The sequence below is a fragment of the Podarcis bocagei genome, assembly GCF_964188305.1.
Source record: "Podarcis bocagei genome assembly, chromosome: 5".
NCBI classification, from domain to species: domain Eukaryota; kingdom Metazoa; phylum Chordata; class Lepidosauria; order Squamata; family Lacertidae; genus Podarcis; species Podarcis bocagei.
The window spans coordinates 17,030,555-17,054,853 of NC_138129.1; the positions used below are offsets into that span (position 1 = coordinate 17,030,555).

The 24,299-nt window shown below is 46.6% G+C and overlaps 1 protein-coding gene across 3 annotated transcripts in view; it reads left to right on the forward strand.

Moving 5' to 3' along the window:
• Positions 1-464: 464 nt before the first annotated feature.
• Positions 465-24,299, forward strand: part of LOC308588017 (formin-F-like) — a 79,123-nt gene continuing 55,288 nt past the window's right edge. For all 3 annotated transcript variants that reach the window (XM_081196160.1, XM_081196162.1, XM_081196161.1), the window contains exon 1: positions 465-795. In XM_081196160.1, coding sequence (XP_081052286.1) covers positions 760-795 — 36 coding nt within the window. In that variant the 5' untranslated portion in view covers positions 465-759. The remainder of the gene's footprint in view (positions 796-24,299) is intronic.

Here is a 24,299-nt window from a genome sequence, read left to right on the forward strand (position 1 = left end):
GCATGCGAAATTAACTCTTACGTCAAAATTTTATGTTACGTATTGTATTGAGCTGCTATGCAGCAGTGAGGTCAGTGGCACCTTTGACACCTTTGGGGGGCGCCTAAACTAAATTTGGGGGCACTGGGTGGATCTTTGCACCCCGGCGGCGCATATGCTAAAGACATTAGTGCTCCTAGACCTGTACCTGTGCTTGGAGAACTGAACAACCCAGTGGCATAGCGTGGGGGGTGCAGGGGGGGCCGGCCGCACCGGGCGCAGCATCTGGGGGTTAGGGTTAGTGGGCGCAAATCCATGGCTTAGGGGGCGCAAATTACTTGCCTTGCCCCGGGTGCTGACAACCCACGCTACGCCACTGGAACAACCCCATAGATTACAGCTCTCCCTATTCAAATGTTGCTCCAGCAACCAACAGACACTGCTTTCAAATAAACCTGGGTGTATTTACTAGGTTATGTCTCTGATATATCCACTAAAAGGAAGTAACGAAAAGGGAAACCAGAAATAAAGCAAACAAGCTTTGTCCTCCCCTCCCTTCAGAGGTAATTACCAGAAACCGTCTGGGTAACTTCCCTTTCTCGTTGAGATATGAGCACATACGAGGAAGAAATGGTCAATTAATTAATAATTGTTCTGGTCGAGAACTTCTGAGAAGCAGAGTGGGAAAAGGGAAAAGCTGTACTGTGGAAAAGCAAGTGTTCTTCATAAATAAACAACAGAATGGACTCTTGTGGGAAACTGCTGAAATAAGGAGAAGCGATGGAGAACACAAAAGCTCTGGATGTCGTTCCACAGGTAAAGGAATACATTCTTTCTCCCTTTAGCTGCCAATGGCATTTGCTAGGCACAACTAATATGAGCCTGCCTGCAAGCAACTTGTAAGCAGCATTGTCTGGGATTTTGTTATATGGAAGCCCCACACTCATGGGATGTTCCAGATTGTCTAACATAGGAAGAGGAGTCCATCAATTAAGACTGCAATCCTGTGCTCCTCACTTACATGGCTGCTGGGGGATAAGAATTATCAGTTTGAGTTAGCTCCTTATAGAGCGATCATACAGACTTCTTAATGCAGTATACTTCACAGGATCCACTTTTGTCCCATTGTCAGGATTAAGCAAGCTTAAGTGATTTGGAGATAGCAGCCTAAGAGCCTAGATAATCATTAAGTAACTGTTAGGGACCAAAGTAGATGTGATGGGCACATGTGCATTTATTCCTGTGTCTGCTTCATTCATGTATCAAGTGAGACTTGTGGGGTGTGTGTGTGTGTATGTCTATGCTTTACTTTAAGTGGATCCTGCAGGCAAGTCGAGTGAGGCCCCTCTGCTTTCTTCCCTCATTGCTCACTGTTGCTTTGTATTTTCCCTGCATTGCTTCAGTACAGTGGTACCTCAGTTTAAGAACAGTCCGGTTTAAGAATGATTTGGTTTACAAACTCCACAAAACTGGAAATAGTGTCTTGGGAGAGAGATATAAGATATATGTTCAAAAATACAGTAAAGGTTCACTATCTATGCTAGCAATCAATTGATGTGGGAGAGAGACTGAGTTGAGAAATAAGACCAAGGGTACATATTGATATAGGAATGTATTAGATAAAATGTAAAGAAATATACAATAATAAGAGTACATTCATTTGTAAAAAAGGAATATACAACGGGATAGACAGGAAGTCCAAAGTGTTGGTACATATATGATTTTGGAATAGTTTTTTGTCCTTGTTTCCCCCCCCCTTTCCCCCCTTTATTTTCTTTTAGTATATAAACTTTGTATACATGTTGAAAATTATAGTATAATAAGCCTTGTGATGTAATATAATAATGTTTACCGATGTAACATAAGAACTTTAATAAATAAAATAAAATAAAGGAAATAGTGTCCTGGTTTGAGAACTTTACCTTGGTCTAAGAACGGAATCTGAACGGTGGAAGGGCACTGGTGGCGGGAGGTCTCATTAGGGAAAGTGCGCCTCAGTTTAAGAACGGTTTTGGTTTATGAACGGATTTCCAGAATGGATTAAGTTCGTAAACCAAGGTACCACTGTACTCATTGAATCATAGAATTGTAGAGTTGGAAGGAATCCAAAGGATCCCTTGTCAGATTTAGGGCAGTGCAGGCAGTTTCCCCTGCATAGGGCACTGAGCTGAGGGGGTGCAACGTTGAGAAGATCCATAATTGAGAAGTTCCTTTTGGGGCATCAAATTTTGGCCTCAAACAGGATGCCGCATTAACAAAGATTGCCAAAGTCTGCCCCTACCAAGGAAGGATCATGGAGTCCAATCCCATAGCTAAAGAATCCCTGACAGATGGTCTTCTGTTTAAAGACCTCCAGTTGAGAGTCCACCACCTTCTAAGGTAGTCCAACTCCACTGTAGAACAACTCTGGCTGTCAGTAAGCTCTTCCTAATGTTTAGTTGGATTCTCTGACTAAAGTGAGCTGAGCTGGGGTGGGAGTGGGTAGGTTACAATGCTATCTATCTATCTATCTATATCTATCTATCTATCTATCTATCTATCTATCTATCTATCTATCTATCTATCTATTTCTATAAAAATGTTTGGAGCAGTGGACCTGCATGTTTCATTACATGTTTAAAAATGAAAGATACACTTTCTGCTGAACAGATACATGGATATGGCTGGATCCTCACATCTAATCTGGCCCTAAGAACACCATTGGTGCCTCCATCTTCCAGTGTGAAGATACAAGAGTGCAACAGCTGTAAGATCATCAGCAATCTTTGGTACTTAGGGTCTTAGTAGGGAGAGCATCTGAGTTGAATACGGAAGGTGTCATGTTAATTTCCACCATATCAGAGTAAGGCTACAAGAGACCTCCGTCTGAAGCCCAGGCGAGCCGATTCTGGTCAATATAGACAATACTGCGCCAGATGGACCCTTGTTTGAAATGGACCAAGTTCTGCTTGCACAATGGGACTTTCCCCACTCCCCACCCCACACATGTGGGGAGCACCTTCCCACAGAGCAGCTGTAGGGGGGCATGTGAGGGGAAGAGAGGGGGAGAAAGCCTCTTCTGAACTGGAGAGGAGGTGGGGTTGTGGGCTTCAGGCACAGCCCCCGCGATACTAAGGGAATCCTTGGACGCGTCATTCCCTCCGGCCAGCCAATCGGCTGGCACGGGGGGGGGGGAATGGCCTGGCCCTAAATATGGGCCGGTGCGGCCAAGGACCGCCCTCTTTTCCTCTCTGCGCTCCAGCTGATCAGATTTTCCTATCCCGCCGAACCGTTAGGCTCTCCGACCTTGCTATGGACTCCGGTTGGTCACTGTCAAGGGGCCTGGTAGGAATTTTTTCCAATTGGCAAATTGGCACCAGCCATTTGGCTTTTCGCCTACCTCGTAGCAATCGTCACAACTTCCTGGGCATTGGCGGTTAGGCATTGGTAGGGGTATTGTTTTGCAGATGAAGAGGGTGGGGGAAGGAAGTGCCATCACCTTCCCCCAAATCGAAGGGTAGTCCGGTAAAGGATTCTGGGGGGCGTCGCCTTGTCCTAAGCCTATGGAGGTGTGGGCCTACGGCACGCCCCCGATCTGTGACCCCGGGGGAGCTCCTAGTTGATGTGCATCAGCAGGACTCCCCCTACTGGTGGTTAACCCTTGCCGGTCTTCAACCAATCGGGCTGAAGCCGGTTAGCTGATAGGACCAATGCCTAAGCCAATACCCCTCAATAACTGTAATCAATAAAGTTGTGGCCTAATTTGACCCATTAACCTTAAATTCTGGTGTCTCGTGTCTTTATTTCTGTGGGGGGAGGCAGGAACTCGCCACGCAACATTCCCTTGTGCAAAGAGAAATCCTTGTGCTGATGCCAAGTTTCCCTCAGGGCTACTTGAAATACGATCTCTAATGTAGATTACTATTATTTGATTAATTGTGGCAGCGGGCCAATGATTTCATTAACCACGGATTAAAAATGAGAGCTTTAAAATTGGTTTTTAATCAGAAATGCTTCCCCACGAGATGGTATTTCATGTTGGAGTCAGTGTCACTAAAACAGAGTGTTTGCTGGCAGAGCACTCCAAACCCTCTTTGCGCAGGGCTGGTTCTGGTTCTTGGGCTGCTGTCTTAGGTGATGCATTTTAAATGGTTTTCCAATTAACTAGTAAGATTGGGTTTTGTACTCTGTTATTTATTTATCTTATTTATCACACACACACACACACACACACACACACACACACACACACACACACATGCTTGATGGTTAGAAAACCTCTAAGTGGGTAGCATCATATTGGTATGATGGAAAACATATTTGTGCAGATCAACTGATTGGATTAGAAAATGCACTAATTCAAAATACCGCAGCTAATCTGTGTAGTAATGCAAACATTTAAATTTTTTATTTTGTGCCCCCTTTCCAACTGTCATTCTGCAGTTCCCTTATCCACCAAAGCAAATGCCCCACACTGTCTTGATCCCCATCTGCTTTCTAATTAGCTAAAATCAGGGATGGTGGATTTTCCCAGTTTATACAGTACAGTGTTACCTCGGGTTACATACGCTTCAGGTTACATGCGCTTCAGGTTACAGACTCCGCTAACCCAGAAACAGTACCTCGGGTTAAGAACTTTGCTTCAGGATGAGAACAGAAATCGTGCGGCGGTGACATGGTGGCAGTGGGAGGCCCCATTAGCTAAAGTGGTGCTTCAGGTTAAGATCAGTTTCAGGTTAAGAACGGACCTCCGGAACGAATTAAGTACTTAACCCAAGGTACCACTGTAGTAGATTAATCAAGCTTTCAGCTGCCAATATGTACACTGGCTGCTTAAATCTTATTGGTGCCAACAGTGCTCCCCCCAAAAAAAATTATTTAGGGGTACTCTCATTTTCCTACTCATATTGAAATACTTCCCTTCAGTGAGGCCAAACTTAGATTCACAAAACGTTTAGAGGTATGTGTACCCTTGCGTCCCCCTAGAAAAAAAGCACTGGGTGCCGATAGCTTTTAACCAGCTTAATTTAAACCAGGGTTGCGGTTTAACTTTTATTTATTTATTTTACAGAGTACTCATGTCTCTGAATTGTCCCCCCCCTTTTTTTCTTTGCTGGATGGTGGAGAACTGGTGAATTTCTGCTTCATGCTGGTTCATGATCCTGTCCTGTTAGCCAAGGCTACCTTTTTGCTAACAGTCTGTGATTTATTTTTTAAAATTTATTTTTGCATTAATGGCTTACCCACTTAGAAAATGTAGCATCCTTAACTTCTGATTTGCCATGATTTATCTTGAAAAATGTACACTCGTTTTAGTTGGCGAAGACAAATATTAATTGGTGGGGCTGGGAGATAGGGTTACTCCAGTTTATCCATTGATTCTATTTTGCTCCCAGTGTTCTACTGTCATAGTACAGTGGTGCCTCGCAAGACGAAATTAATTCGTTCTGCAAGTTTTTTCTTCTTGCGAGTTTTTCGTCTTGCGAAGCACGGTTTCCCATAGGAATGCATTGAAAATCAATTAATGCGTTCCTAGGGAAACCGCTTGCCAGGCTGGCGGTGCGGAGAAGGGCTTTTCTCCGCACCGCAAGCCTTCAGGACAGGTACGGGAACAGAGGGGAAGGCGCGCAGCGCTTTCCCTCTGTTCCCGGGGCTTGCGTGGGAGGAGGGTTTTTCCTCCCCACCGCCAACATTCAGAACAGCATTCTGAATGTTGGCGGTGGGAAGGAAAACCCTCCTCCCACCCCAAGTCTTCAGGAAAGCCATCCGAAGCTGGGCGGCGGGAGAAGGTGTCCCCGCCCCCCCGCCCGGCATCGGAGCTTTGTTCCGATGCCGGGCGGCGGGAGGAGGCGTTCCCCCCCAGCCCGGCATCGGAGCTTCGTTCCGATGCCGGGCGGCAGGAGGAGGTGTCCCCCCCCGCCTGGCATCGGAGCTTCGTTCCGATGCCGGGCGGCGGGAGGAGGCGTTCCCCCCCCGCCCGGCATCGGAGCTTCGTTCCGATGCCGGGCGGTGGGAGGAGGTCCGAGGACAGTGGGGAAGACGCGCTGTGCTTCCCCGCTGTCCCGGAGATTTCCCTATGGGCTGTCGTCTTGCGAAGCAAGCCCCTAGGGAAATTCGTTTTGTGAAGCGCCTCCAAAACGGAAAACCCTTTCGTCTAGCGGGTTTTCCGTCTTGCGAGGCGTTCGTCTTGCGGGGTACCACTGTAAATTGAAAAGGAAAAAAAATATATGGAAGATGGTCTTTCCTTGTAACAATGAGTGGTACCTGGGCATGTCGATCCAAAGATCCTGGATTGCTTGGTGGTCACTCTGCCACAGCCAACAGTGATATAAAGCAGATGTAAACTGGCTTCTTCATGTGAATCTGGAGTGGTGAGCATCCATTTAAGTTTACAACAAGACCTCCCTACTAACTGAGCTTTTCTGGAAGGTCTTATTTAACAATTTCTCCAGTCCCTGAACAAAATTACATTGCAATGTAATGTTTATGAAAAAAAGAGAGTCTATGAATCGAGCTGCGAAAGATCTCTTTGGAGTCCATGAATATACATACCAAGAGATATAGATTAATTTTGCCTTATTTAAATGCAATCGATCACTTGCTGTATATATACAGTGAAAAATCAACCCCAAACAACCTTGCCAAGGACCGGTGGGGGGAAATCAATAGCATAGGAGAGGTGGCCTTTAACTAAAAGTCTAACAAAATTGATAAGAAGCCTGGGGAATATGGTGCTGCAAAGTGGTTGATTAAAACTAAGTGAACTATAAAGGGAGGAGGAAGAGGTGATTTGGCTTACAGCCCTGATACCAAGAGCTGTGGTCTTCTCAGCATTCGCAAGATACAGAGCACTGGGGTTGAGGGAAGAGATCTACAAATGAGGCCATGAAACATCCAAATAATCTGTGGCGCATAACCAGGCAATCTGTTGTGATTGTGTGGGTGGAAGCTTTGCCTATGACTTGAGCATAGTAGGGGCACCCACAAAAGCAACCCTCACCACAACAGTGAGGCCAAAGCTAGGCATGCTGGGAGATGTGTGGCTGATGCTGAAAGCACTGGACTCCCTCCCAGAGTAATGTCTGCTGCAGCCTTTCCCAACCTTGTGCCCTCCAGTTCTTTTGGATTTACAGTCTCAGGTAGGGTGGTCAATAATCAAGGATTATGGGAGTTGTATCCCTAAACATCTGAAGGCCAGTAGCTTGGTGGAAGGCTGGTCTAGCATTACAAAATGAGCAATATCACTGTGTGGTAATCAGGGAGGGATGGATATGTCAATTTTTGGTTTCTTGCAGTTTCTGCATGGCTTTGCAATATTTCTTTTAAAGTCCTCATGAAAACTTGTAAGCATCATAGTGCAAATTTCTCCCAATGCACACATTTTGGTTTGTCATTTTGCTTGCTACACATTTTTTTTTGCATGCAATTTCCTGTAATATAATGGCATTCTTACGTGCTACTTTCACAAATGTATGCATTTTTATATTCCCCCCCTCCAATATGAACATTGTTGTATGCATTATTTGGTTGGAGAACTGTGTCATAATATTTGGAGCAGCACAAAATTTTGCAAGATAGCTGTGTTTCAGTTTGCATATTGTCCTAGCATTTGGTAGGTTTGCATTAAAATCCAAACTAAACCAAATTTCTCCTGCATCCCAAGCTGCAAACTTTAGGATAAAGTGGAGACATTTCTTTTCCGATACATAATTCTCCAAGAAAATGGCAGGGGGCTATTTTGGGGTTGTATTGCTGGCAGAAAAGCCCCCATGTGACAAGTAGATCATTCAACGCATAATCCCCTCTGATGAAAGTGCTTCTGTGTTGATGCAATTTTGGCAGACTGCTGGTTAAAAGCCATTTAGATAATTGTGGCTCCAAAGTTGGTTTGAAGCATTACACCTATTTCCAGAAAGTCTGCCCATGTTTGATTTAACTGCTGGAGATATAATCCTAAATACACTTGGAAGTACATTCCACTGACATAATGGGCGTGACTTGCATTTCACATGGAGGCTTTCAATTTATTAAACCCCTTGAGGGAGCTGGTGCTGACGCCAAATGGACTTATTAACTCAGAGAAGCAGCCAAGGCTGGACTGCGCTAAAGAGTCAGGTCTGGTGTGCTATAACAGGATGCTGGCAAAGCAGAGACCACAGCTGACTGTGACAGTGGAGCCTACATTGGGGAGAGTTAAGGGAGCTGTTGTAAATGAATGATGGCTCAGAGTGTAAGCTGGGGAGTCCAAATTTCACTACAGTCATGGACTTGTTAGCTTTAAAAAAAGGCCACTTTTTATTTTTATAAATTTATTTATTTGGTTTTTCAAATTAGAATTTTACAATCACATATCCAACATAGAATGTAAAAACAAGATTCCAAAGAATCTCCTGGACTTGCCTCCTCCTTTGTGGGTCCTATTATTAATCGTTTCCTCCTGCATCTTTTATAATAATCCAAATCTTTTACATCTTCATTATATCCAAAATCCACCATTAAACTACAAGTGTTATTCCAATCCTACTAACTGTTTACAATGGTTTTTAAGGTCAATTATAAATTTCCCCCATTCCTTATCAAAGTTTTGGTCTTCCTGATTTCTGATTCTTCCAATCATTTTTGCCATTGCAGCATAATCCATCAACTTAATCTGTCATTCTTCTCTGGCCGGGACTTTGTCCTCTTTTCATCTCTGGGCCAATAACATCCGCACAGCTGCGGTCGCATGCATAAATAGTACCGTATTTTTCGCCCTATAAGACGCACTTTTTCCCCTCCAAAAATGAAGGGGAAATGTGGGTGCGTCTTATGGGGCGAATGCAGGCTTTCGCTGAAGCCTGGAGAGCGAGAGCGGTAGGTGCGCACCGACCCCTCTCGCTCTCCAGGCTTCGCGGACCTCTCCTTAAGCAGCGGGAACGTTCCCACTGCTTGGGGAGAGTTGCCGGCATCCCGAAGCCTGCAAGCGCTGATCCCAGCACGTGCAGGCTTCGCGGATCTCTCCCCAAGCAGCGGGAACGTTCCCACTGCTTGGGGAGAGTTGCAGGCATCCCGAAGCCTGCAAGCGCTGATCCCAGCACGTGCAGGCTTCGCGGATCTCTCCCCAAGCAGCGGGAACGTTCCCACTGCTTGGGGAGAGTTCCAGGCATCCCGAAGCCTGCAAGCGCTGATCCCAGCACGTGCAGGCTTCGCGGATCTCTCCCCAAGCAGCGGGAACGTTCCCACTGCTTGGGGAGAGTTGCCGGCATCCCGAAGCCTGCAAGCGCTGATCCCAGCACGTGCAGGCTTCGCGGATCTCTCCCCAAGCAGCGGGAACGTTCCCACTGCTTGGGGAGAGTTGCAGGCATCCCGAAGCCTGCAAGCGCTGATCCCAGCACGTGCAGGCTTCGCGGATCTCTCCCCAAGCAGCGGGAACGTTCCCACTGCTTGGGGAGAGTTGCAGGCATCCCGAAGCCTGCGCGCGCTGATCCCAGCACGCGCAGGCTTCGCGGATCTCTCCCCAAGCAGCGGGAACGTTCCCACTGCTTGGGGAGAGTTGCAGGCATCCCGAAGCCTGCGCGCGCTGATCCCAGCACGCGCAGGCTTCGCGGATCTCTCCCCAAGCAGCGGGAACGTTCCCACTGCTTGGGGAGAGTTGCAGGCATCCCGAAGCCTGCAAGCGCTGATCCCAGCACGTGCAGGCTTCGCGGATCTCTCCTCAAGCAGCGGGAACCACCGCTGGGCTCCCACGGCTTGCAGAGAGCTGCCTGTTTGGGGGCTGGGGTCGGGGGAAGCTCGGGCTGCCCCAGCCCCGCGCCTGGGGGGGAAATAATTTTTTCCCTTTATTTCCCCCCCAAAAAACTAGGTGCGTCTTATGGGCCGGAGCGTCTTATGGGGCGCAAAATACGGTATTTTCTGCTCCATTGAGATTTTGGAACCTAGAATTCCTAAAAGAAAGGCTTCAGGGGTTTTTGTTTGTTCTTTTTTTTAACAAACAGTTATTTTAAACATTTCCCCCTGGATTCATTATATATCATTTCCCAAAATTCTTTTACTACCTTACATGTCCACTACATATGATAGAAGGTGCCACTACCTTCCCCCCTTACATTGCAATAATACTGACCAGCCTTATAGCATTAGAATGATTGATGAAATAATGTATGTGCAATGCATTGAAGGTCTTTATCCAACTCTAGTTATTTTTTGTAGTACCTAGCTAGCAGCTTCAGATAGGGATAGAAGAACACAAGAGTCGTGTTGGATCAGATCAGTGCTTCATCTTCTCCAACCAGATGTTTCCGGGAAGCCTATAAACAGGACACAAAGGCAGCAGATCTTTGCTGTTCTTGGTCCCAGCAGTTGGTATTCAGTGCCATGCAGAATCTGAATGTGCAGGTTGAATGTGTGACCAGTAGCCATGGATGGGCTAGTAGTTGCCATTAAGAAACTCAGTTCAACTGGAGTTCGGTTCATGTTCTCAAATAATGTCTTTACTTTGGCTTTGCTCTGAGCAATGAGCATGGCACCATTGAAGGGAACCATGTGATAGTTCAAGCTAAGTAAACTCCCTTCCAGAGAAGCTCTAGTGGTTCCTACAAAATAGCCTATCCATAATAGTTGGGGAATTCCCTGGGGAATTTTCCCACCATAAACTAGTGTGCATGGTTGATTAGATGAACTTTAGAAGTTTATGGTCCATGTCATGTGGGAGTAGGTAGCCTGTGTGAATTACATCCATTATCCATTTTGCTATTTTCACTTCCAGTATTGGTGCTTCAAGCTGATAAAGCAGTTTCACATGCAGACGTTTTGGAGGGCCACAGGGAGGTTAGGCTGGCCTCAACCAGAGCCAGGGCTTTTTCGGCTGTGGGTTCAATCTGATGGAACACTCTGTCACCAGAGACTAGGGCCCTGTGGGACTTGACATCTTTCCTCAGGGCCTGCAAGACAGAGCTGTTTCACCAGGCCTTTGGCCAGGGCACAGCCTGACTCCCTCCTTTGGCAATCCTCACAGAACTCTAACCCAATGGTTGTCATTAATTTGATTTGAACTGATTTTATAATGAAATGATTTTAGAATGTTGTATTATTTTACTGTTGTTAGCCGCTCTGAGCCTGGCTTCGGCTGGGGAGGGCGGGATATAAATAAAAAAATATTATTATTATTATTATTTAGGTTGATCCTTGTTGCTTCCTGCTTATAAGAGAAATAAGCAAGTCAATATTGGTGTTTCTAAACTAGAAATGTGCTTTGCAAGTAGGTCCGCAGAGTTCAGTCATCTCCAGAAAAGATACCCAGACCGACATTTCTTTGAATGTATCTGTAAGATATTGGTTCACATGTGCACATGCACTAATAGTGTGGATAACAACATCCTCCATGATGTCTGCAAGACACACATCCATTAAGTTCTGTAGGGACTGGATATGAATGGCAATACACATCTGCATCCGTATGCATGTGAGTGCACAGATATCACTTGCTAGAGTACACAGAAAGCTCTGTCTTATACAGAGTCAGACCATTGCTCCATCTAGCTCAGTATTGTCCACACGGACTGTCTGGCAATGGCTTTCCAGGGATTCAGACAGGGGTCTCCCAACCTTACCTGGAGATGACAGGGATTGAACCTAGAACCTTCTGCATTTAACGCTGCTGCTCTGTCCCTGAGCTACAACCCTTCTGATTGTTGGAAGTAAAACAACAGTGCTTGCAGTAAGTTACATGAACCAGTAGGGGGCCGATAGAAAAGACAATCTAGGGTAGGGTTACCAGATGTCCCCATTTCCCGGGGACAGTCCCCGGATTTGCAAATAAGTCCCAGGACATATTCCATCCCTGGAATATCCCCAGATTTCATCTAATGTCCCCAGGAAATGCAGCAGCGGCAGTCTCAGCAGCCCGGAGCAGTTGTCTCTGGCTGGCTTCAGGAGCTGCTCAGAAGTCCCCATCTAGGGTGGATCTAAACACAGGAAAAACCTGCTTTAAATAAGTCAGAAATTAGATTGTTTTAATAAAAGAAAAAAATATATACCGTATTTTTCACTCTATAGGACGCACTTTTTCCCCTCCAAAAATGAAGGGGAAATGTGTGTGCATCCTATGGAGCGAATGCAGGCTTTCGTTGAAGCCTGGAGAGCAAGAGGGGTCGGTGCGCACTGACCCCTCTCGCTCTCCAGGCTTCAGGCAGCTATCCAGGCAGCCTGGAGTTCCTGCCAGGCTCCGGAGGATTGCGGACAGCAGCCTGCAGCCTGAAGCCCGGGGAGCGCAGCGCCAACTTCTGCTGCGCTCCCCGGGCTTCAGGCAGCTATCCGTAAGGCTCCGAAGGCTTGTGGATAGCAGCCTGTTCTGGGGGATGGGGCCAGGGGAAGCTCGGGCTTCCCCCGCCCCCAGCCCTGCAAGCTCTGGGAGCGGCGGCGAGGTTGCGCACAATCTTGCTGCCGCTCCTAGACCTGTTCTGGGGGCTGGGGCTGGGGGAAGCTCAGGCTTCCCCCGCCCTTGCCCCGCAGCTGGGAAAAAATAATAATCCCCCCCTTTATTTCCCCCCCTAAAAACTAGGTGCGCCCTATGGTCCGGTGCACCCTATGGAGCGAAAAATACGGTATATGGAAAACTGCATTTAAAATTTCCTGCTCTCGGGTGCCATCTGGTGTTGCATGTTTATAGTGCATCCAAATATAGTTCATCCAATTTGCCGTTTCTTTACTAATGAGCCGAGTAGCTATTCTTTCCTTGCTGATTCTTTCCTAACTTCTTACACATTGTTTTCTCTTTACTTCTCTCCTGCTTCTTCTTCAGCCTGTGAGTGTTGAGCCATCCCTTTATTAACCTCATCACTCCACGATGGCCATAGTTAAGTTTGTGCTCAGAATGGCTTTGTTTGCCAGGAGTATTAAACCTCCTTTATTCTTTCAACCTGCAGTCTTCCCAGACTATTTATTTCTGCACTCCACTGCAATCTATATCTCTTTACCAAACTCCGATTGTGGCAACAAGGTCGAAATTGGACAAGATGTCTAATGAGACAAGCATTTAATACCCCCTCCAAAATGACTCGGCTAAACTCAAGCGCTGGGCTGGCTGTGAATCCATCCCTGTCTCTTCACTCACATTTCTACAATGCTCATAAGCCAGATGGACTGCGAATCTTGGTTAGGTGTCACAAGACCTTTTGCAACGGGGTCATTCCATGAGTGGAGTTATGATGCCGATCTAGTTGGCAGCTACACTTCGTCAAAACATTTGGCAGCTAAAGTGCTCGGCCAAACGGAGCAAGAAATAATGATCAAACATCTCCAAGGAAATTGCTTGCCACTAGTGTCAGGAAGGCAAGCAGCGAGTAGCAGCAAACGGGGTGTTGTGAGTGTGTCAGGGCTGTGTTCCAGCAGATGTGATACACCTTCTGGTTTTATTACGCCTGACTAGATTATCCCAAGCCTTTATCAAGTAAGAAAAGAGAGGGGAGACCTGCAGGTCCTTTGTCATTATTACTTTGCTCATAGAGCCAGATCGGATGTAGTGTTGACTGACTGCTTAAGAATTCAAAGAGGACACAGCGGGATGGCAAAACCCCTCCCCTCCCTTTAGGAGTGCAAATTTCCCCGACTGCTTTAGCCATGCTTAAACATTGCACACATCCAGACTGTCCTTGCTTCATGGGTGGGATTCACACCCAGATTCAGGGTGCTCAGTTAGTGTGGATCTGGCACTCTCGGACTACAAACCTGCTTCCAAGAAAAGAAAGGGAAAGTGGACTTTTGCAGTAAGGAAAGTGAGGCAGAAAGTGCCCTGCAGAGTGTGGGACGGCCAGTCCTTGATGTGACATGACTTAAGCCTTCCCTGCCATCAGAATGACTGTGCCATAAGCAGCTAACTTAATACAACCTTTCTGAAAACTTTGCACAAGCAAATCAGAAGGAGTGCTCCATAAACAGGTTGCCTGGAAGCACCCATTATGTTGACAGTGTCATTGACTACTGAGAAGGCTAATAAAGCATATTCAGCACACCTTTGAGTATTAGATAATGGGAAGAATCACAGGTTCTTGAATGTTCTAGGCTGGTTGCTGTTGGATCTTTTCCAAAGGTTTGCCCAGTTCAGGTGATGGGATAGAGGGAGTCAACTGCCAGAGTTTATTTAGCTGTCATTCCCCATTGCAGGGAGTTAATTTGGGCTCTTTTGAACTCTACAATTCTATGATTCAATGAACTATGAATGAAATATTTGAGGGAGCTTCGTTTGGTGAATGCTCAGTAATTTCAAGTAGATCTTTCCTCAACCTCTTGTGATAAGTAGGTGCTGAACTGCTAATCTGAACATTCACTTTGATCAGGGAGCAATAGCTAGTTTTGTAGAGATGGCTGGATGTCAGGCATAGAAAATAACATTTTTTCTCTCAGCTCTGGCATTATACCAGGATTGGCTCTGGCTTTGGGTGATTCTTGGACCTAGACAGGCTTTATAGTGGTCTCAGGGTGAGAATAAATATTGGGTGCCCTGCCCAATTCCAAACACACTAATCTCTGCTGTCAACTGTGCTTTGTTGTCAGATCGGGATCTGGAAAATGCAGTTACAAAGAATACTGCAAACACTGGTTGCTCAAAATTAGGGTTGTCATATTTCAAACAGTGAAAATCTGGACAGAAAAAGTTGAGGTTTTTTTTAGTGTTTTCCCCAAAGTTGTTGAGCTTTTTCTGCTGCTTGCTTAAATGGGCGTTGGGAGTGGTATGATATTCTGACAACTTAAGAAACAAAACAACGAATTGCCTTAGTTAAGAAGCTGAGCAGGGTTTCATAAGTGATGAGACTGTACAACAGGACTCATGCACAGATAGGTTTGGAAAATCTAGAACGGGCAAGATCACCAAGAACAGAAACTGAAGTTCTTTTGGCCTGTAAACTACAGTTAGCACAAAATGCTGCACCACAATTGCTTGCTTATTACATTTATATTATCCTTTACTGTTAAGTTGCGGGTGAACATATCAGACGACACTGCGATTCTTCAAACACTTCTTGTTTATTCACAGGCCAGAACAGAACAGAACTGAAAGGTTCAGCCAGCCAGCTTATATAGAGCTCCACTAGAACACAACAGTAACCATTTTCTGTAACTATCCAATCACTGAACGTCACTTTCAATCCCTTATTTGCATATGTGGACCTGAGTGAAAACGATCTACAGTATCCCCCTGCTGGCCCAGGGTGAGAACTTCAGTACATAACATTTACCTTCCAAAGAGCTCAAGGTGGTGTACATGGTTCTCCCAGGGGCGCAGGAAGGAGGGTGGGGGTGGTCCGCCTCAGGTGTCACCACTGAGGGGCGGTGACAAAATGGCGGGCGGCACTCACAGCGGGTCCTGCAGCGCACCTTAGCCACATGTTTCTCTTGGGAGTGACATGGTGGCTTGGGTGCCCGCAGGCCCTGCGCTGCCCCAAACGGTCCACCCGCCACCTCCCCCTCAGCTGTAGAGCGGCTGAGGGGGAGGAGGCAAGCAGACTCCTCGGAGTCCCCATGGAGCGTCCTGCCCCAGCTCGCCCCACCCCACAGGTGGCTGGCTCTGCCCCTGGGCACAGGGCACCCAATAGGCTTCCTCCACTGCTGAGTTCTCCTCCTTTCCATTTCATCCTCACAGCAACCCTAAGAGATGGTGACTGGCCCAAGGTCACCCAGTGAGCTTCATGGCTGAGTGGGCATTCGAACCCTGGTCTCCCAGGTCATAGTCCGGCACTCTAACCAGTATGCCACACTGACATTTGTGCTCAAATATATTCACTGCCTGCCAGTGAACTACTGGGCTGAGTTCAAGGTGCTATTATTGATATATAAAACACTTAACAGCCTGGGACCAGTTTCTTTATAGATTATAGTAGTAGATAGGTAGCCGTGTTGGTCTGCCATAGTCAAAATAAAAAAATTCCTTCCAGTAGCACCTTAAAGACCAACTAAGTTAGTTCTTGGTATGAGCTTTCGTGTGCATGCACACTTCTTCTTCTTCTGGAGAAGTGTGCATGCACACGAAAGCTCATACCAAGAACTAACTTAGTTGGTCTTTAAGGTGCTACTGGAAGGAATTTTTTTATTTTATAGAGTATGTTAGCCATATATGCTGATTTGAACACTTCAACAAGACTATTGAAAAGGTGATCTCCAGTTGATCATCTTGCAGTGGATAAACTGAGTGGCCAAATGAAAACTGGATTGCTGAGACCTAGTTAGGCTGGATCTTGTTCTTTTTCTTTTAAGTTATACAGGTCCTCCCACACTTGCCCAAATAAGCTATACATTTGTTGTTGTTGTTTAGTCGTTTAGTCGTGTCCGACTCTTCGTGACCCCATGGACCAGAGCACGCCAGGCCCAACATAGTCACACTCATGTTGGTAGCTTCGAGAACACTGTCCAACCATCTCATCCTCTGTTGTCCCCTTCTCCTTGTGCCCTCCATCTTTCCCAACATCAGGGTCTTTTCCAGGGAGTCTTCTCTTCTCATGAGGTGGCCAAAGTATTGGAGTCTCAGCTTCACGATCTGTCCTTCCAGTGAGCTCTCAGGGCTAATTTTCTTCAGAATGGATAGGTTGGATCTTCTTGCAGTCCATGGGACTCTCACGAGTCTCCTCCAGCACCATAATTCAAAAGCATCAATTCTTTGGTGATCAGCCTTCTTTATGGTTCAGCTCTCACTTCCATACATTACTATTGGGAAAACCATAGCTTTAACTATACAGACCTTTGTTGGCAAGGTGATGTCTCTGCTTTTTAAGATGCTGTCTAGGTTTGTCATTGCTTTTCTCCCAAGAAGCAGGCATCTTTTAATATTGTGGCTGCTGTCACCATCTGCAGTGATCATGGAGCCCAAGAAAGTAAAATCTATACATTTACATCTCCTTATTTCCTCCAAGGAGTTCAAGATGTTGTATGTGGTTCTCCTTCTCCCTATTTTATTCTCGCAACAACCCTGTGAAGTAGGTTAGGCTGAGAGACAGTGACTGGCCCAAGGTTACCCAGTGAGTTTCATGGTTGGGTGGGGATTTTAATCCTGGTCTCCCAGGTTGTAGTCCATCACTCTAACCACCATGTTAAGTTGGAAGAAGGTCAGCACAATGCTTCCCTGTGGCTTCTGATTTTGGGTCTGAAACTTCTGTTTAATGCCTTTAGTGAACATCTAAGCCAGTGTTTCCCAACCACTGTTCCGTGGCACACTAGTGTGCCGCGAGATGTTGCCTGGTGTGCCGCGAGATGTTGCCTGGAGGGAGGCAGGCGAGTCGGGCGGCGAGAGGCGGGGCGGCGGCGGCGAGGAGAGGCGGCCCAGCGCGGGGCTCTCGCCGTCTGCCTGCCTGGCTGCCTGCGAGCTCAGCGGGCAGTGCCTCCGTCCGCAGTGCCCGCCTCGCGGCTCTCATTCCCTGCCCCTGCCAAAGCTCACCCAGCCAAGCCGCGCTCTCCTTCCTGCCTCGCTTTGCTGCCTCCTCCCCCCCCCACCCCCAAAGCTTGGAGGTTCCCCGGCAAGGGGGAGGGAAAAAAATTGAAACTTACACTTTCGTGCGTCCCTCCCGGCGTGACGCTGCGCGCTGATGTCACGGGGCTGTAATGGTGGTGTGCCTCGAGATTTTTTTCATCAAACAAGTGTGCCTTTGCCCAAAAAAGGTTGGGAAACACTGATCTAAGCAGCCCCTCTGTCCCTCCAGGAGTCCAAGTCTCAAAGCCTCGGCCAACACAGCCAACAGTCAGTGAACATGGGAGCTGTAGTCCAATAACATCCAGAGAACTGTAATTTCGCATACAGTATCTGTTTTAGTGCTTAACAGACTGGTTCTTTTCCACTGAACAAGGCAGGTCAAGTATACAGACCTGTGAGCTCAGAGTGCACCAAACTGTCTCTAAAAATAATTAGGTGCCACTGTTTAACAACCTGATAATCATTGTTTCAACACAAGGCTAATTGGATTATCATGTTAATAAGCAATATGATAATACAGTTCTTATTACTTTGGATAATTTTAATCACTCATTAAAAGGCACAGGGCATTATTACCTAGGTAATGAACAGATGCAGGGATATGTCAACAGCTTTCTATATTATTTTATGCATAGTTCATTAAGTAATAAACATTTGAAACTGCACAGGGGAACTCTGTGACGGCTCAAGGAGCCAGCAGCAGAAGGTTTGGCAGTTTGCAAACAATTACGGAATGCCGCTTTCTGCCTCAGAGATGGGGTTAAAATTTACAGAAAATGAAAACAAAAATAAAAATAGGTAAGGGGTGTTATAGAGGTATTGTGGCTGTTCCATCAAAATCAATGCAGATTGTGGTCTGCTGGCAAGAAAGAAAAAGATAGTAATCGAGTGTTAGGAAGCCCGTCATGGTGACCAGTCAATATTTTGTTAATTGAATGCTCAGTTGCCTGTTTATTATTTGATCACTAGCAAAATGTTCGTTGTTATCATGGGCTGGATATATGTGGAGTTGTGGAGGCGATTATGAGGGCTACAATTTGTGCATAAAGAAGGCTGATCACCGAAGAATGGATGCTTATGAATTATAGTGCTGAAGGAGACTCTTGAGAGTCCCATGTACTGCAAGAAGATCAAACCGATCCATTCTTAAGGAAATCAGCCCTGAGTGCTCACTGGAAGGACAGATCGTGAAGCTGAGGCTCCAAGACTTTGGCCACCTCATGAGAAGAGAAGACTCCCTGGAAAAGACCCTGATGTTGGGAAAGATGGAGGGCACAAGGAGAAGGGGACGACAGAGGATGAGATGGTTGGATAGTGTTCTTGAAGCTACCAGCATGAGTTTGACTAAACTGCGGGAGGCAGTGGAAGACAGAAGTGCCTGGCGTGCTCTGGTCCATGGGGTCACGAAGAGTTGGACATGACTAAACGACTAAACAACAACAACAACATGAACATCCATGGAATCTGTGCTGATGGCTGCACTACCCAGTGTCAGAAAGTGTGAGTGAATGTCATTTCCTCTTGCAGTGCTTAAAAGCAAATGTTGATTCTGCCATCCCTAGATTGCTACCTGCCAAACTCTGATCCACCTAACACAGAAATGGCCAACCAGTAACCGAGCATCGTGTTAATAATGTCTGATCTCCATTCATTTATATTTTGACTTTGTCTCGTCTGCTGTGTTATGCCTGAAGCAATTTGCTCTGCATGTGCTTTTTCTGACGAGGGCTTGCTGGTGGCACACTGCAGTTTGGATTGGGTAGCTCTGTCTGCTGAAGGGTGAGTAGTACTAGGGAAGGGGTCATAGCTCAGTGGCAGAATGTGTGCTTTGATCCCTTGCACCTTCAGTTTTAAAGGTAGCTCTGGAGAGGTGCTGTAGGTTGGAGCGCACAAAGTACTGAATTGGATGGTAAAAGGTTAAAAAGATAAAGGGCCCTTGGATGGTTAAGTCCAGTCAAAGGTGACTATGGCGTTGCGACGCTCATCTTGCTTTCAGGCTGAGGGAGCCAGCATTTGTCCACAGACAGTTTTCCGGGTCAAGTGGCCAGCATGACTAAACTGCTACTGGTGCACAGAGGACCGTGACGAGTGCCAGAGCACATGGAAACGGTGTTTACCTTCCCTCTGCAGTGGTACCTATTTATCTGCTTGCACTGGCATGCTTTCAAACTGCTAGGTTGGCAAGAGCTGGGACACAGCAACAGGAACTCACCCCATCACGGGGATTAAAACCACCGACCTTCTAAGCAGGAAGCCCAAGAGGCTCAGCGGTTTAGACCACAGTGCCACCCGCATCCCTTGAACTGGGTGGACAGATAGTTGGATGCATTTTTCAGCAGTTTCCTACGCCTTGCAGCAAGGAGTCCAACTGGGTTGTATTTTGTCATTTTTAACATGATCCTGGAAAAGGGCAAAAGAAAGATGGAGACAATTTACAAGCCACCACATTCTCCTTTGCAACCCTCCTCCCCATCCTTCTGCCTGCCTGTGGGGAGATTGTTTTTAAATAGATCACCTATATATAAATTGTGCAGCGCAAACTAGCATTGTCTTGGGAGCTTGTGCATCAAAATGCAATTTTTCAAAGAGGTCCCCCCCCTTTTTTTGGAAAGGGGAGTGCACATCATCTTCTCCCTTGCTCCCTATTGCCCAGGCTATATTTCATGCCATGTTCAAATGGGATCTGGGTCCATATGGAATGAGAGTGGGGGGAACCTCAGCATATTTCTCGTGATGGGTCACTTTGCTGCAAAGGGCTTTTCCAATGGGCCTTGTTCTTTGCTACTTTATCATGCTAGCAATGCTGAGGCAGCGTAAAACCCAGCCATGCCCTGTCAGCTCTGATGAAGTATTCTGTAGCTCCAATTGTAACAAAACTGTTTCCCTACCTCTTCCTTCTTGTTGTTATTGTGGCAAAGAACACCGTCCCTTGCATCCCATTCTGACAGCACAGAGAATGTGCACTGGCTTAATAAATGGTGATCTGCCAGGGAGATTCTTTTTGAAGTTTTGCTTGGGGGTGGGAGTGGGGAACCCATGGTCATATCTTAGTACGGTATTCAGGTCTGGGACTTAATTCATATGCAGAGAATGCTGCAATGTGGGTTACTGAATGAGCTGCCTGTTGATCTCATGGTGTTGATTCATTCTATCGAGGGTGGTTGCTGCTGGCTGGCAGATTCTCCATGGCAGGAGACAGACTGCAGTGTGCAAACCAAAGGTGGTAGGAGAGAAGCACCATTGTCCACGGAGAAGCATCAGTGTTCATGGAGTGAATCTTTATTTCATATTTACAGGCTTTGCAGGCTTTTCGGGTAGCACTTCAAAAACCTGCCAAAACCATTTGAGAAATGGAAATACAATAAAGGCACAAAGTGAAGGGTGCAGCACCCTAAACATGGTGCCCGCAGCCTGGGTTCCTTGCTGCCATCCTTGCGTGAGATGCATGTCTCTATATGTAGGCAAACAACTCCTCCATGCACAGGGGAAGGAAAATAAAATATAACCTTTCTGGGATTGAAAAATGGCATGAGAAGTTAGAGCCAGAAGTTAGAGTGAAATGCTCTGCCCAAGGCAGAGGGAGGGGAAGATACTGGGGCAAACCCAAAATGATGGTAAAAGGGAGTTCAGAGAGGCAAGAAGAGGATGAGGAGCAAAGCGCCTCATGAACAACTTGCTCCAAAAAGGACTGGAAGTGGACCGAGGGCTTTTGAGGCACCACCTTCAGGTGACCTGAAGGTGCACTGCTTCCTTGCTAGTTTTCTATATGAAGGGAGTTGTTTTTGCTGTAAGCAGGTGTGGACCTTGGTAATATGCCACCTAATTGAGGCCATGGGCTCTTGCTGCCGTTGGGGTTTGGGAAGGAGGTGTGAGGCTCTGACAGGGTCCTAGAGCCCTCCCATCTCCTTCCCAATGCCCAGTAAGCACTTGCCGAGCTTGGGGATGGAGGAAGGAAGACTCCAGTACCCTGTCAGAACCCTCACGCCTCCTTCCTGAAGCCAAGCAAGTGCTTACTGGGATTTGAGAAGGTGCCCTCCTCGGCTGCGCACCTGGTTGCGACTACATAGCTTTGTTGTTGTTGTTTAGTCGTGTCCAACGCTTTGTGACCCCATGGACCAGAGCACACCGGGAACTCCTGTCTTCCACTGCCTCCCGCAGTTTGGTCAGACTCAGGCTGGTAGCTTCAAGAACACTGTCCAACCATCTCGTCCTCTGTTGTCCCCTTCTCCTTGTGCCCTCAATCTTTTCCAACATCAGGGTCTTTTCCAGGGAGTCTTCTCTTCTCATGAGATGGCCAAAGTATTGGAGCCTCAGCTTCAGGATCTGTCCTTCCAGTGAACACTAAGGGCTGATTTCCTTCAGAATGGAGAGGTTTGATCTTCTTGCAGTCCATGGGACTCTCAAGAGTCTCCTCCAGCACCATAATTCAAAAGCATCAATTCTTCGGCGATTAGCTTTCTTTATGGTCCAGCTCTCACTACATAGCTTGCACCACCCTAAATCCAGCTCTGTTGTAAGGGGCTACTCAGCGATGCAGTTTCCCAGGCCTGCTAGCAGCACCTGGAAGCTTATGCCAGCTGCCTAGACCCCAGTGCCCTAGCAGAGCCCCCCAGTTCTGACGTGTGCCTTGAGCCCCTTACAGTGGGCAGGCTCCATTTAAATTTCCCACAAATGCCTTGGAATGACACTGTGCTAAGCACTCTGAGCAATGTGGGAAATTAAGATGGCAGCCACCAGCCACTGGGGCCACCATCACTTGCAGCTAAGTCTGGGGGGGGGTGTCCCTCCACATAAGAGGGAGTGCTGATCCCCAAGTCCTTTGCCCCAAGGCCCACTCAGATATGGAGCCAGCTTTGCCCCTCCCACCTGGATTATGAAATAGAAGAGCAGACCTAGGAGGACTTTTAATTTTGGAGGGCTCACTGTGGGCTTTTGCCACAATGGGAACTCGTAACTTCTGGAGCAAGGACCACACATATTGGTCTATTGTAGATGCTCTCCTGTTCCATTAAAAAACCATTCGTATGTGTTTGCCTCTTATTTCAGTGACATGTTAGGATGTGCTTTGAATATTAAAAAAGGGTAAAATAAACTTTGCACATTTAATTCCTCACTCAGCTGACACGCTGATCAAATCTACAAACAATTTCAGTGATAGCTTTGTACTCTAAATGGTTTTAATGGACTAAACTGGCTTGATGATCGCTGAACGGAAGATATTGTTATATCTACATGAGTCACACATTTGGCATGAATATTTTACATTTTATAGTCTTGGGATATGAAAAGCAACATTTATTAACATTTCTGGCACTGTTTATATACATGTCTGCTGGCTTCATCTGCTTGCTTAAAAAGCTGGTTGATATTAATGACGTTTGTTTGCCAGACAATTCCACATTTGTTCTCTTCTCATTGTCTGCAGTCTGTTGGCATCATTGTTTCTAGACTCATTACTTCTCCACAGTTACAAAAGGACAGCAACAAAAGGCATTTGCTCATTTGCATCTAAAGTAGAACCTCCTTGATCCATGGCAGTGTACCCTGATGTAGCAGATGCCAAGGACAAACACTTCAGTTTTCCTGGTCCGCTTGTACGCTTCATGGAGGCAATGTGGCTAAGAAGCAAGTTGTGCAGTGGTACTGTCAGAGCAGAAATTCAGGGCAGAAGCCCAGGTCCACACTCAGTGGAATGAGCTGGAGACCTCCCAAATGCAGCAAATAATTATCAAATGGGACATCTGATGACTGAGGAGGGGACAATCTGCCTCCCTATCAGGACAGATTTAAACCTCTCATCCCAACTCAGTGCTACATATACTTTGATGGGCAGAAGGGTGGTCATCCAGCTCCTTGGCTGGGGATTAGCCACCTCTGCTGTAACGGATATCATAGAATGATAGAATAGGAACGGACCCAGGGGTCATCTAGAGCAGCATTTCCCAACCTTGGGCCTCCAGCTGTTTTTGGACTACAACTCCCATAATCCTCAGCTAGCAAGACCAGTGGTCAGGGATGATGGGAATTGTAGTTCAAAAACAGCTGGAGGCCCAAGGTTGGGAAACACTGATCTAGAGCAACCCTCTGCTATGCAGGAATCCCAACTAATTTTGTGGCCTTAGTGGTGATGTTGATTGTGGTGGAAAAGCCTGTGGCAGTGATTGGCTGAGTTGCCTGATTCTCACAGTAGGTCAGGCATGGCAGAATAGAAGGAGATGTTAGAGAAGACACTAGGCCCCAGACCAAGGGACAAAGTGCCAAAGATTAGAAGGTTGTAAAAAAGGCATGGAGAAACATGGACCACTTATAATATCTAACTCCTTGAAAGATTCCATCAACAGTGTCACCGAAAATGCTTACACATCACTTGGGAAGATAAGCAATCTAATGCCAATGTACTGGAAAAAGTAAAGATCACCAGTGTTGAAGCAATGATTCTTCAACATCAGCTTCATTGGACTGATCGTGTTGTGTGGATACCTGATTATTGTCTTCCAAAGCAACTATTCCGAACTAAAAGATGGAAAGCGTAATGTTGATGGTCAACAAGAGATTTAAAGACTCTCTCAAGGCAAATCTAAAAATATGTAGAATAAACATTGGCAACTGGGAAACATTGGCCTGCGAGCATTCCAGCTGGAGAACAGCCTCTATCAAAGGTCTCTTGAAAGACTTTGAAGATGCTCAAACTCAGGACGAAAGGGAGAAATGTGCTAAGAGGAAGGCACGCTTGGCAAACACTCACCGTGATCATCTCCTGCCCAGAAACCTATGTCCCCACTGTGGGACGTGTGGATCCAGAACTGGCCTCCACAGTCACTTACGGACCCACTGTGAAAACCGTGCTTCTGGAAGACAATCTTATTTAGCTACAAGTGATTGCCAAAGAAATGAGGCAGAGAGTGAA